This window comes from Lampetra fluviatilis, chromosome 38 (assembly GCF_964198595.1).
Source record: "Lampetra fluviatilis chromosome 38, kcLamFluv1.1, whole genome shotgun sequence".
In the NCBI taxonomy this organism is placed as follows: Eukaryota; Metazoa; Chordata; class Hyperoartia; order Petromyzontiformes; family Petromyzontidae; genus Lampetra; species Lampetra fluviatilis.
In genome coordinates this window covers 11,812,941-11,826,750 of record NC_136312.1, presented here as the reverse complement: position 1 = coordinate 11,826,750, position 13,810 = coordinate 11,812,941, and the positions used below count along the sequence as shown (strand labels likewise).

Below are 13,810 nucleotides of genomic sequence, written 5' to 3'. Positions count from 1 at the left end.
CTTCCTCCTTACATTTGCGAAGGCCACCTCCGGTAGGTCTCCCAGCCGGCACGGGTCGTGATCCGCCTTCGCTTGTCGGCATTGGCGATGCAGTAGCACGACGGAGAGCTCCGGTGGAGGGGGACCGAGAGGGGCCTCGTCATCCCCAACGCCGATGGGGGGGGGGGGGGGGGCGTTCTCCCCGCTGCCGCTGAGAAGGCCCCTCGGCTTCGGCCAGGATCCGGGAAGCCACCCGGAGCGACTGCAGCCCCCCGTCTTTGCGGCCATGTCTGCCGGTCCGAGCCACCGGCCCCGTGTTCCAGACTCCACCAGATCTCCCATCCTGGTGAGACGCGCATTGGTGAGGCGCCTCTCCATGCCGGGGGTGGCGGTGGTGGATGGCAGCTTCGTCTTGCGGGTTCCTGAGGATCGGTTAAAAGACCAGATCTTTGGCCGATCGCGGCTGGTTCAGCCTCCTAACGGCGAGGGAGCTCCACGTCTGCAGGACGCTCCTGTAGAAAGGTGGCAGCTGTCCCAGTGGGAGGCCCTGCAGGTCCATGTAGAATAGTTGTTTGGAGCACTGCAGACCCCCCAGCTGCTTCAAGAGGAAGGAGGCCGTGACGCTCCAGGCCGGTGCAGGGTCAGCGTGCAGGGACATGTGTGCGGCCTGCAGTCGGAAGGTGGCCAGCTGACTCCGCACGCAAACCAGCCCGTGACCGCCCTCGTCCAGTCGCAGGGCCAGGACCCCAGCCGCGACCCGGTGTCCTCCGCCGGACCAGAAGAAGTCGAGGACTCGCTTCTGAAGCGCGTTGATGAGGCTCATGGGGGAGTGCAGGGAGAAGAGTCGATGCCACAGCACTCTCTCGCTCATTCTCATTCTGCACGCAGCCCTTCTCGCAGTCCGACGGCCTCCGACGGGTAGCTCATAACTGCATGCAGAGCTCCCCGTCATCTGCCACCGAGCACACGGCCTCCTCCATCGCCCACTCTCTCATCTCATCCCTCTCTCCCCGCTCGCCACCCCATCTCAATCCCCTCTGCTGTTCTCTGTTTTCCAGGAGAGCAAACTCCCTTCACTGCCTCACCCCCTTCACCCCCCCATCACCACACTTTAGGGGACCTCCCCAGATCTCCCTCTGGTGGTGGTGGTGGGGTTCCTGCCCCCCATCCCCCCTCTCCTCAGCAGTGCGGCACTTTCAGGGCTGCGCCTGTAGCCTCGCCGCTTTCACTCTGCGGCCTCGCTCCGAGCTGCCAGGGAACCTGAACCAAGCCCAAACCCCTCCCCTCGCACCCCCATTGTACCCCACCCCCTCCCCTACCCCCCACTGACAGAAGCGTTTATCCGCCTGTCAATATCAATCAGCGATCTCCAACCACAGGGGACTTACTGCGTCTGACACCGTACTCACTCACTCACCCAACTAACTCACTCAACTCACTCACCCAATTCACTCACCCAACTCACTCACCCAACTCACCCAACTCACTCACCCAACTCACTCACCCAACTCACCCAACTCACTCACCCAACTCACTCACTCACTCACCCAACTCACTCACTCAACTAACTCACTCACTCACCCAAACTCACTCACCCCACTCACTCACTCACTCACCCAACTCACTCACTCACTGTGGGGGGATAGAGAGATCTGGAGAGAGATTTTAGAGACTTGACTTTTAAACAACTTTTATTGCCGCCAGCAGCAAAAGCACCGGAGGCGATTCCAATATGAAAAACAGTCGCCAACAAACGAAAGAAAACAAACGTTACATATCGTTACAAATCTACGTGCTGTGGTGCTGAAAGCACCGCACACAACACAAAAAAAGTCACGTGGTTGTGGTGTCATCGCGCACGCCACGGTGACGAGCGAGCGTTTCAGAAAGTGAACACGAGGGTGCCGTCCACGCTGGTGCAAAGGGCCTTTCCGGCTCCCCAGCGTTCGAAGAAGACGTGCACATCACCGACGTGTGTGTGGTACGCGTGCTCCAGCCGGAGCCGCGCCTTAAGCAGGCCTCTGAACACCGGAAGCACAGAGCAGCCGTCAGTATCACCCTCCAGCATCTTTTTCCTCGTTCTGTACACCGCCATCTTCGCTTGCGCGCAGGCGAAGATGGCGAGGTCATGGCGCTTGTTTGCCAGGTAAAGCACTCCGTATACGAAGCTGCTGTTGTAGAAAGGCACCCTCAGTTTCCTGAAGATGTCCCCCAAAAGGCGGAACATTGGCTTGAGCCGCTGGCAGTGTAAGTATTGGTGGGGCAGATCCTCCCTGGCACCGCAGGAAATGCACAAGTCTGTTACCCCCGGGGAGATTCGGCTGAGCCACACGGCCGATGGCAACGTGCAGTGTGCCAACCTCCACTGGAGGTCACCGCAGCGTTTGGCTACTGGAGACTTGTACATTAGTTTCCACTGAGGGGCGGCTGCAATGAGGGGAGAGAAATGGTCTCTACATATTGTGTCCGGTAGGTCGGCCAGGTCCCGGGAATGCAGCGCCTTGACGCAGCACGTGTAGAGCGCCTTGACGCAGCACGTGTAGAGCGCCTTGACGCAGCACGTGTAGAGCGCCTTGACGCAGCACGTGTAGAGCGCCTTGACGCAGCACGTGTAGAGCGCCTTGACGCAGCACGTGTAGAGCGCCTTGACGCAGCACGTGTAGAGCGCCTTGACACAGCACGTGTAGAGCGCCTTGACACAGCACGTGTAGAGCGCCTTGACGCAGCACGTGTAGAGCGCCTTGACGCAGCACGTGTAGAGCGCTGTGTTTGGGGCACTCTTGAGGGGCACGTTGCTGCAGCTTCGGAGCTTCAGGAGCTTGCCGGAGTCGCTGTGGCCAGGGGGCTTGGCGCAGGAGAAACATAACTCCGGGAAAGAGGAGGGTGGGGGGGCCGCCACCATCCTCCGGTGCCTCCAGCTTCAGGCGCAGCTCCTTCATGGCGTGGAGTACGTCTCGCAGCAGCTTCTCCCCAGCGAGCGTGGAGCAGAGTCCCCTAGCGGTGCTGGCGATCTCAGCTGCGGTCTTCCACTTGGGCTGGTGGGTCTGCACGAGGTGGAAGACTTTTCGCAGCCCTGCTGATGTGAGGCGTAGAGCCAGGGTCCTCTCTCCTCTGATTCCCTGGAAAAGGTTGTTGCAGAACAAGGGCTCGTTCAGGAAGTGCGCGAGGTCGTAGGGCGCGCGTGTTCTGTTCCACTCGAGGCTCCGCCACGCGTCCAGGAGGCTCTGGTGATAACTTGGCAGCCTCGTGTAGTCAACCAGGCTCAGGTCCATCAGGAAAAGCTCCTTTCCGTACCCCAGGCACCCCCCTGCATTTCTCAGCAGGGCGAGGGTCGGCGACTTCCAGGGTAGCTCCTCCCGGTCGTACAGCAGCCGTCTGACAGCCATGAGCCTGAAACTCATGATCCTGGCGGTGACGTCCACCAGACCCTGGCCGCCCTCGCTCACCGGCAGGCAGAGAACGCCCGGCCTGAGCCGGTGCTTCCCGTGCCAGACGAAGTGAGCGAGTGAGCGGTTGACTCTGGCGAGTAGCCAAGCAGGAGGCTGGAGGGCCTTGGCTTTGTGCCACAGCATGGATGCAGCCAGGGTGTTAGCGACAAGCACTCGTCCCCTGAATGATTTTAGAGAGAGCGAGCGATGTGGAGAGAAAGAGAGGGGAGGGAGAGTAAGAGGTGGGGAGACAGAGCGAGGGGAGCGAGGCAGAGAGATATCCGCATTTCGCAGTGAGTTCTGTTGCAGGCACCACACGTTCATGGGTAAAGTCTCGCGTCTCTATCACCCCATCCGTTTAGAGAGAGAGAGGTACAGAGAGGGAGATGGATGTATTTGATGGCTCAGCCTTGCCCATTACGCGATAATGACTGGCGGGGTGGAGGCGGCGGTCGCTGCTATAATCACGCGAATTCTCGCATGGAAGTGGCCGCGGATGGAGTGGTTTGAGTGCGTGTGTGTCTCTGTGTGTGTATCTGTGTATCTGTGTGTGTGTGTGCGCGTCTGTGTCTGTGTGTGCGTCTGTGTCTGTGTGTGTCTCTGTGTGTCTCTGTGTGTGTTCGTGTCTGTGTGTGTCTCTGTGTGTGTATCTGTGTGTCTGTGTGTGTGCGTGTCTGTGCTCGTGTGTGTCTGTGTGTCTGTATGTGTATCTGTGTGTAGCGGTTAGCGATTCGAGTTCGATTCCCGCTCACGGCCAACAACAGTGACTATTATGCACACCGGTCCTGGGCCTCCCCTAGGTTGACTCAGCCTGAAATGACTACGTGGTGTGGTGTGTAAACATCGCCACTGGGGAGACAAAGACGGCCGGGCGTGATGTGGCCACCCACTCCCTCGTGTGCCGTGCCGGCCTTCATAGGTGCTCGCTAACAGCACTCTGCCCAACAGCGTGTCAAGGCTACACGGGGGATGTTTGTCTTTGTGTGTGTGCGTGGTGCACCTCAGTCAGTCATCCCGCGGCATCTGGGTCTGTCCCATGACGTCCTTCCAGCGGGCGTTAAGTTGTCGAGTTGAGTTGTTGAGTTGTTGAGTTGAATTGTTGAGTGGTTTAGTTGAATTGTTGAGTGGTTTAGTTGAGTTGTTGAGTTCAGTTGTAGAGTTGAATTGTTGAGTTCAGTTGTAGAGTTCAGTTGTCGAGTGGTTGAGTGGTTTAGTTTGGTTGTTGAGTTAGGTTGTAGGGTTGTAGAGTTGTTGAGTTGAGTGTTAGTGGTTTAGTTGAGTTCTTAAGTTGAGTTGTTGTTGACTTGTTCGCTGTGATTGTGTACCATTACCAACCCAGCAGCATCAGCGTCACGTCCTGATGTGACGATGATGACAATGCTGATCCTATTTGTGATGCTGCTGCTACTGATAATGACAATGACGATGCTATTTGTGATTATGCTGCTGATGCTGATGGCAATGCTGCTGCTGCTGCTGATAATGACAACGATGATGATGAATACAATCGTGATAGGGACAGCGTTGATGATGATGATCTTGACGATAATTCTGACGATAATGCTGATTATGACAATGGTGATGATGCTGCTGATGATGACGACGGTGATGCTGATGACGATGGTGGTAATGACGGTGATGCTGCTGATGCTGGCTGATGATAGTGATGCTCATGATGATGATGTTGGTGACGATGCCTCCACAGAAATACAAGGAGTCAGAGAAGAGGGTGCGGATCGACGAGGTGGATGGCCTGCAGCTGGTGAAGAAGATTGCCAAGAACATGGAAACGATGTTCAGCAAGAAGGTGACTGCGGTGAAGGTGAGCAGATGGGTGAGTGGATTGGTGAGTGGCTGACCGAGTGGCTGACCGAGTGGCTGACCGAGTGGCTGACCGAGTGGCTGACCGAGTGGCTGACCGAGTGGTTGGGTGAGTAGATTGTTGAGCAGCTGGGTGAGTGGCTGAGCGAGTGGCTGGGTGAGTGGATTGGTGAGTGAGTTGCTGAGTGAGTGGCTGGGTTAGTTGCTGGGTGAGTAGATTGGTGAGTGGCTGAGTGAGTGGATTGGTGAGTGGCCGGAATTCCACAATCGCTGCTGGGCAGGCAGCGAGCCTCATCAGCTGCTTCCCCCCCCCAAGCTCTGGAGCGCGGGCACGCGGGACATCCCTGAGCCCTCGGAGCCTTGACGACGTGGAGTGGTTGACGCAGGGCACCTACCGCTGCGCTCCCACCCCCAGGAGTTCACCTCTGGAGGCGGTGACAGAGAGAAACACCCTGGAGGTTGTTGGCGCAAAATTAACGAGGGGGGTGACATATGTTGGTGGGGGGGGGGGTGAGATGTGTTGGTGGGGGGGATTGGTGAGATGTGTTGGTGGGGGGGGTTGAGCGTCGTGGTTGATGGAAGAGAAAGTTGCGAGACGACGAGGAGAAGGGCAGGAGACGACTTGGGAGATGTTGGGGAGATCTGGGGAGAGATGGGAAGAGATGTGTGGAGAGTCAGGTGAAGATATTATCTGGGTAATTAAATCGTAAAGTGTGGTGTGTGTGGTGTGTGTGTGGTGTGTGTGGTGTACACAAACAAATACACACATCCGCCGTGCAGCCTGTAACAGACTGTCGGGGCAAGTGCTGTTAGCGAGCAGCACCTATGAAGGCCGGCACAGCACACGATGGGGTGGGTGGCCAGCACCCCACGCCCGGCCGCCTTTGTCTCCGCATTCGCGATGTTTCCCCACCGCACCAGGTACTCATTTGAGGCCGAGTCGACCTAGGGGAGGCCCAGCTACCGGTTCAAGATAATCGTCACCGGTGTTGGTGGTGATAGCCGCAAGCGGAAATCGAACTCGGGTGGCCGGGTTCGTGGCTGTGTGGGGGGAGTCCCACCGGGCCCCCCTCCCCCCTACCCCCCATCTTTACCCCCCACCCCTCCTCCCTCCCCTCCTCCCTCCCCTCCACCCACTTCCCTACCCCCATCCCCCCATCACCGAACATCGGAGTTTCATTCGCGCAGCTGCCTTGGCTCTGTTATGGCCGGATGATGGTGGAGATGGGGATGGTGATGATGATGGTGATGATGATGGTGATGATGATGGTGATGATGATGGTGATGATGATGGTGGGGATGGTGATCGGGATGGTGATGGGGGTTGTGATAATGATGATGGGGGTGATGGGGCTGTTGATGGGGGTGATGGGGCTGTTGATGGGGGTGATGGGGCTGTTGATGGGGGTGATCGGGATGTTGATGGGGATGTTGATGGGGCTGTTGATGGGGCTGTTGATGGGGGTGATGGGGGTGATGGGAGTGATGGGGATGTTGATGGGGCTGTTGATGGGGCTGTTGATGGGGGTGTTGATGGGGGTGTTGATGGGGGTGATGTGGATGTTGATGGGGCTGTTGATGGGCATGATGATGATGGGGGTGATGATGATGGGGTTGCGCTCATTAAGTTGGGATAATTTTGTTCGCCCCCTCCCCCCCCGCCCCCCCCGCCCCCCCCCCCCCCGCCCCCGCCCCCCCCCCCGCCACCTCCCCCCCTTCCCCCTTCCCCCTTCCCCCTTCCCCCCCTCCCCCCTTCCCCCCCTCCCCCCTTCCCCCCCTCCCCCCTTCCCCCCCTCCCCCCCTCCCCCCCTCCCCCCTTCCCCCTCTCCCCCTCTCCCCCTCTCCCCCTCTCCCCCTCCGCTCTCGCAATTTGCTCGCCCCCCTAAGTGGGTGGGGGTAGCGATGAGAATGGCGGTAGCGAGTAATTGGAGGCATTATCTAGCGGCGGAGGGCATGGAAGCGAAACCCGAGTCTGGAGGAGGCGGAGGAGGAAAGAGCGACTGTGATGCCGAGAGATGGGAGAGACAGAGATTAGAGAGAGCGAGAGAGATGAGAGAGATTAGTAAGAGAGAGATTTGAGAGAGAGATTAGTAGGGGAGAGAGAGAGATGAGAAAGTTGATGAAGGTGAGAGAGATGTGTGTGTTGAACTTATTTTGCAACCTACGTAGCCAACCGCGCTAATCAGAGGTGCGGGGGAAGGACAATAAACGAGATGAGAGAGAGATGCAAAGTGAAACAATAAATAGAGATATGTAGAGAGAGATAAAACGATTGACAAAGAGAGAGAGAAATAGATGCGGAGAGATACAGCGAGAGAAAGTGATGAAGAGACTTTTGACTTTTAAAAAACTTTTATTGCCGCCAGCAGCAAATGCACTGGAGGCGATTTCAATATGAAATACACAAAGTCACCAGCAAACAAATGAAAATAATCGCTACAAATCGACGCGCTGTGGCGCTACAAGTGTAGTGGTGATACGCGCTGGGTGTGTACGTCATGTGCCAGCGCGTATGTACGTGTGTGTGTGGTGACGCGCGCTGACGGGGAGGAGCAGGCGTCAGTGCGCGGGTGGGGGTAGTGCTGCTGATTGGCTGTGTGCCGGTGACGCGCTGAGAGGGAGTGATCGGGTGGCAGCGCGGTGTGATTGGTCGAGGAGTGGAAACACGCGCTGGGCGGAAACGGATCGTAGAGATAGCGCGTGGTGATTGGGTAACTGAGGAGCGGTGCCGACGTTGAGGTCCGCATCCGCTCCGTCTCCCGGGAGGAAGAGATATATAAGATGATGCACAGAGGAGTAGAGGGCAGAAGTGGAACCATCTAAGAATGAAGACGAAGGTGCAGAGATAGAGCCCGGAGAGGAGAGTAATGGAGAGGAGAGGAGAGTAATGGAGAGGAGAGGAGAGTAAGGGAGAGTAGAGGAGAGTAAGGTATAAGTGTGTAGCCAGAGAGAGAGAACGGTCTACACGAGCTGAGTGATGTATAGTGTGTAGCCAGAGAGAGAGAAAGGTCTACACGAGCCGAGTATGCATACGGTGTAGCCAGAGAGAGAGAAAGGTCTACACGAGCCGAGTATGCATACGGTGTAGCCAGAGAGAGATGCAAAGTCTACACGAGGCGAGTGGAGAGTGTAGCAGAGGCGCAGAGTCTACACGAGACGAGAGAAGAGTGTAGCCGAGGCGCGGAGTCTACACGAGGCACAGAGAGCCAGCAGCACAGAATCTAAGAGAGTCAAGAGAAGCGTAGGGTGAAGAAGAAGAGGTCACGAGTTGTACCGTTGTATGGTGACCGCATTGTGAAGAAGAGAGGCCACGCGTTGTATCGTTACAAGTCAAGATTTAATAAAAGAAGTGTGTTCCCGTCAAGGAGTTTCCTGCCGTCATTTTCCAATACTTCATCTGGGTCAGAAGTGAAACGGGCTTCCAAGCATGGAGACAAGGAAGACCCGTAGGACCCACGGGATTGACCGCGAGGAAAACCTGGACGACTCGGGGCCGCTGGTGGCGGGGGGTGAGGAGGAGGACTTGCCCACGCTACAGGATCCGTCGACGGCGCCGGCCGAGCGACCGGGGACCGAGGCCGTGCTTCGTGAGGCGCACTCCCGACTGGCGGAGCTGCTGCTCGCCTCCGCGTCCATCTTGGCGGAGATCAGCTCGTCGGGAGGAGCGGGGACGGTGGGGGACATTTTACAAGGTCGCCCCGCAGATTCCCGCCAAAACGAATGGGGGATTCCCGCCATTGCGCCTGGGCCTACTTTTGGCGGGAACGGCGAGCGCCACGTGGTGGTGGGTTCCCAAGCGCGCGCATCGACGTCATCAGCGCGCGAGGGGGTCCGCCATTTTACGTCTGCCGCTGGAGCCGCCATCTTACACACCGACGGAGAGGCGGAGAGGAACCACGAGGCGGATGACTTCATTTTTCAGCAGCGTCTGCCCACGTTGTCAGCCTTCAAGGCGGAAGGCGGAGACTGGGGCAAATTTCAGCAAAGGTTTTTGGCGCATCAAGAGATGTCAGCGTGGTCCGATGCTACGGCGCTGCGGGCGTTGCCTGCCCTGCTGGACGACGATGCGCTCGCGGCCTTCAGGTCTGCACGGAAGTCGGACCGCTCCACGCTGAAGGATGCGCTGGGTTTGTTGGCCAGGGTCTACGGACCTCCCTCGGCGTGCCGCCATCATTTCTACGCAAGACGGAAAGCGGCCACGGAGACCGCGCTGGCCTATCGCACGGCGTTGCTGGCTCTTGCTGATGCTGCGTTCCCTCGGATGGACGAGGAGGGCCAAGACGCGATGGTTTTGGAGCAGCTGCTTAAGTTGGCGCAGGACCTGGGGGTCCCTATCAACACAGCTGACGAGATTGATATTTCTTCTTTGAGAGTCGCCACGAGTATTCAAGCGCACGAGGCCCTACAACGGAAACAAGGAGTTGGTTGCAACGCTGCTGTCGTCGCAGCTCCGGGTTCGGTGGTCACCGAACCCCAAGTCGTCAGCCCACGAGAGGAGGCGTTCGCCACGGGACGACCAGGGGACTGGAGGCCGGGGGCTCGGTCGCCTCTGCGATCGGGCCGAAAGTCGGAGCAACCAAGATCTACTCCGACCCTCGTCACGTGCTATAACTGCGGTCTCCGGGGCCACGTGGCGTCCGGGTGCCGCGCTCCGCGTCAGCGCGCCATGGGTGCTCGGCTGGACGACGACCGAGATCCCAAGTCATCTCTACAATCCCCGGTGTCTCGGATCTGACAGCTGCCGACCACCGGCGGCCGGATCTCCGCGGCGGGGCCGGCCCTTTCAGGCCCGTTCCGCGCCGTCTGGAGCAGCCGGAACCGTCGGACGGTCGTCAGTGTCCCGCCCCATACGACGGACCAGCCAGACGGACTCGCGCCAAGTCGTGCTACTTTGCGCGACCCGCCTCGTGAGGAGTCGGGGCTGTTGGTGCGCCTCGTCACTGCGTGTAGTCGCAGGGACGTGGGGCGCGTTCGTTTTTTGGAATTTGCTCGTATCGTGTTATTGTTGACTTTTCGTGTTCATTGTCAATCTGTACATAGTTATTCTTGTTGTTGTTGTTGTTATGTTACGGGGCACACTCGGGGGGTTACGGGTTTTTTTTTGTTGGTTGTCGTTTTATCGTCGCGGTTGGTTGTTGTTAGCAGCCGGGCCGGCTGCGAGCTATGTGGGAAAGGGTGATGTAGTGGTGATACGCGCTGGGTGTGTACGTCATGTGCCAGCGCGTATGTACGTGTGTGTGTGGTGACGCGCGCTGACGGGGAGGAGCAGGCGTCAGTGCGCGGGTGGGGGTAGTGCTGCTGATTGGCTGTGTGCCGGTGACGCGCTGAGAGGGAGTGATCGGGTGGCAGCGCGGTGTGATTGGTCGAGGAGTGGAAACACGCGCTGGGCGGAAACGGATCGTAGAGATAGCGCGTGGTGATTGGGTAACTGAGGAGCGGTGCCGACGTTGAGGTCCGCATCCGCTCCGTCTCCCGGGAGGAAGAGATATATAAGATGATGCACAGAGGAGTAGAGGGCAGAAGTGGAACCATCTAAGAATGAAGACGAAGGTGCAGAGATAGAGCCCGGAGAGGAGAGTAATGGAGAGGAGAGGAGAGTAATGGAGAGGAGAGGAGAGTAAGGGAGAGTAGAGGAGAGTAAGGTATAAGTGTGTAGCCAGAGAGAGAGAACGGTCTACACGAGCTGAGTGATGTATAGTGTGTAGCCAGAGAGAGAGAAAGGTCTACACGAGCCGAGTATGCATACGGTGTAGCCAGAGAGAGAGAAAGGTCTACACGAGCCGAGTATGCATACGGTGTAGCCAGAGAGAGATGCAAAGTCTACACGAGGCGAGTGGAGAGTGTAGCAGAGGCGCAGAGTCTACACGAGACGAGAGAAGAGTGTAGCCGAGGCACGGAGTCTACACGAGGCACAGAGAGCCAGCAGCACAGAATCTAAGAGAGTCAAGAGAAGCGTAGGGTGAAGAAGAAGAGGTCACGAGTTGTACCGTTGTATGGTGACCGCATTGTGAAGAAGAGAGGCCACGCGTTGTATCGTTACAAGTCAAGATTTAATAAAAGAAGTGTGTTCCCGTCAAGGAGTTTCCTGCCGTCATTTTCCAATACTTCACAAGCACCGCGCACAACACGAAAGAAAAGTCACGTGGTGGTTGTGGTGGTCATCGTGCACGCCACGGTGACGAGCGAGTGCTTCACAAGGTGAACACGAGGGTGCCGTCCACGCTGGTACAGAGGGGGGCTTTTCCGGCTCCCCAGCGTTCAAAGAAGACGCGCAAAGCGCCCCCGGCATGCGAGTGGTACGCGGCGCGCTCCAGCCGGAGCCGCGCCTTGAGCAGGCCCCTGATCACTGGGAGGCACCACAGAGCAGCCGTCAGCGTCGCCTTGCAGCATCTTTATTCTCGGCTTGTGCACCGCCATCTTCGCTTGGGCGCGGATGAAGTTGGCGAGGTCGTGGCGCTTGTTAGCCAGGTAAGGCACCGCCCCGTATACGAAGCTGCTGCTGTAGAAGGGCACCCCCAGTCTCCTGAAAGTGTTCCCCAAAAGCCGGAACATTCGAATGAGCCGCTGGCAGCGTAAGTACTGGTGGGGCAGATCCTCCCTGGCACCGCAGAAAGAGAGAGAGACAGAGACAAAGAGAGACAGAGACAGAGTGAGAGACAGAGAGGGAGAGACAGAGTGAGAAATGGAGAGGGAGACAGAGGGACTACTAACCACTGCGCCACCACCTCAGATTCAGACAAGACAGTAATCATCATCAGCCATGGTCTATCCACTGCTGGATGAAGGCCTCCCCAATCCTTCTCACTTCCATAACACGTCATCATTACCATCACGAGCCAATGGTCTATCCACTGCTGCAATCACCATATGAGCACCAGTGCTTCAATTGGGGCTCACTTGTCATACTCGTCCCCGCCATAGGAATGCGACACCAGTGCTTCAATTGGGGCTCAATTGGGGCTCACTTGTCATACTCGTCCCCGCCATAGGAATGCGACATTTCCGCCGCTGGCTCCGCTGACGTTGCAACCAGGAGGTTGAGTGCCAACGGCTCAATGGAGCTAATTTGTCTGGATTGTCGTCCCCGCCATAGGAACGTGGAGTTTCCACCACTGGCAGATTACGTATGGGCAGTACATTTATGATGACTGTGCCTGCAGTATGACCCAGGTCTGCCTTCCGGAATTTAACACCCGAACCCCTGGGAAAAATCGTTGGGTTTTATCTATATATGTGAATATGTGTGTCTGTTCAAAATGTTTAGCGTACTTCCCGACATGCAACAAACTTGTCGGTCGCAGCTGTTCGGACCGAGAATCGTAAGTTCTACCACCGTGCAATAGATGGCGGCGGTGGCATCTTATACCTGCAGGACATGAAGAACCAGTGACATCTACATCTGTATATCATGAAGAACCAGTGAAATCTACATCTGCATATCATGAAGTACCAGTGGTATCTACATCTACAGAACATGAAGAACCAGTGACATCTCCATCTGCATATCATGAAGAACCAGTGACATCTACATCTGCATATCATGAAGAACCAGTGACATCTACATCTGCACATCATGAAGTACCAGTGGCATCTACATCTACAGAACATGAAGAACCAGTGGCATCTACAGAAAATAAAAAACCAGTGGCATCAACATCTGCAAAACATGAAGAACCAGTGGCATCTACATCTACAGGAGATGATACAACTTTTAAAACCATTCTCCGTGTTTAATGTACACGCCGTACAACACGTTTAGAATCTACGGAAGTAAAATTGGTACTTACGAACAAATCTACTTACGAACAGTCCCCTGGAACCCAACTCGGTCGTGGGATCTGTAAACGAGACATTCTTAGCACCGGAGCTTGGCCTCCCCTAGGTCGACTCAGCCTCAAATGAGTTTCCAGGTGCGGTACGCAGCGAGAGTCGCCGCTGGGGAGACAAAGGCGGTCGGTAGAGGGGTCGTGGGGGAGGATGAGGCTTGTCAGCGATCTGCCCGTACCGTGATGATGGTCCTGATGATGATGGTGCTGATGGTGGTGATGATAATGATGCTGATGGTGGTGTTAGTGATGATGATGGTACTGATGATTGTACTGATGATGATGGTACTGATGATGATGGTGGTACTGATGATGATGATGGTGGTACTGATGATGATGGTACTGATGATGATGATGGTGGTACTGATGATGATGGTACTGATGGTGGTGATGATGATGGTGCTGATGGTGGTGTTAGTGATGATGATGGAACTGATGATGGTACTGATGATGATGATGATGATGGTACTGATGATGGTACTGATGATGATGATGAGGGTGGTACTGATGATGATGAGGGTGGTACTGATGATGATCATGATGGTTCTGATGATCATGGTACTGATGATAATGGTACTGATGATGATGGTACTGATGGTGGTGATGATGATGATGGTACTGATGATGATGGTACTGATGATGATGGTGCTAATGGTGGTGTTAGTGATGATGATGGTACTAATGATGGTACTGATGATGATGGTTCTGATAATGATGGTACTGATGATGATACTGATGATGATGGTACTGATGATG

The 13,810-nt window shown here is 56.2% G+C and overlaps 1 protein-coding gene across 1 annotated transcript in view; it reads left to right on the top strand.

The window, feature by feature from the left end:
• The window catches only part of LOC144945699 (voltage-dependent calcium channel subunit alpha-2/delta-3-like), a 143,408-nt gene that overhangs the window by 29,774 nt on the left and 99,824 nt on the right, over positions 1–13,810 (top strand). The window contains exon 3 of the mRNA XM_078874267.1: positions 5,113–5,229. Coding sequence (XP_078730393.1) covers positions 5,113–5,229 — 117 coding nt within the window. The remainder of the gene's footprint in view (positions 1–5,112; positions 5,230–13,810) is intronic.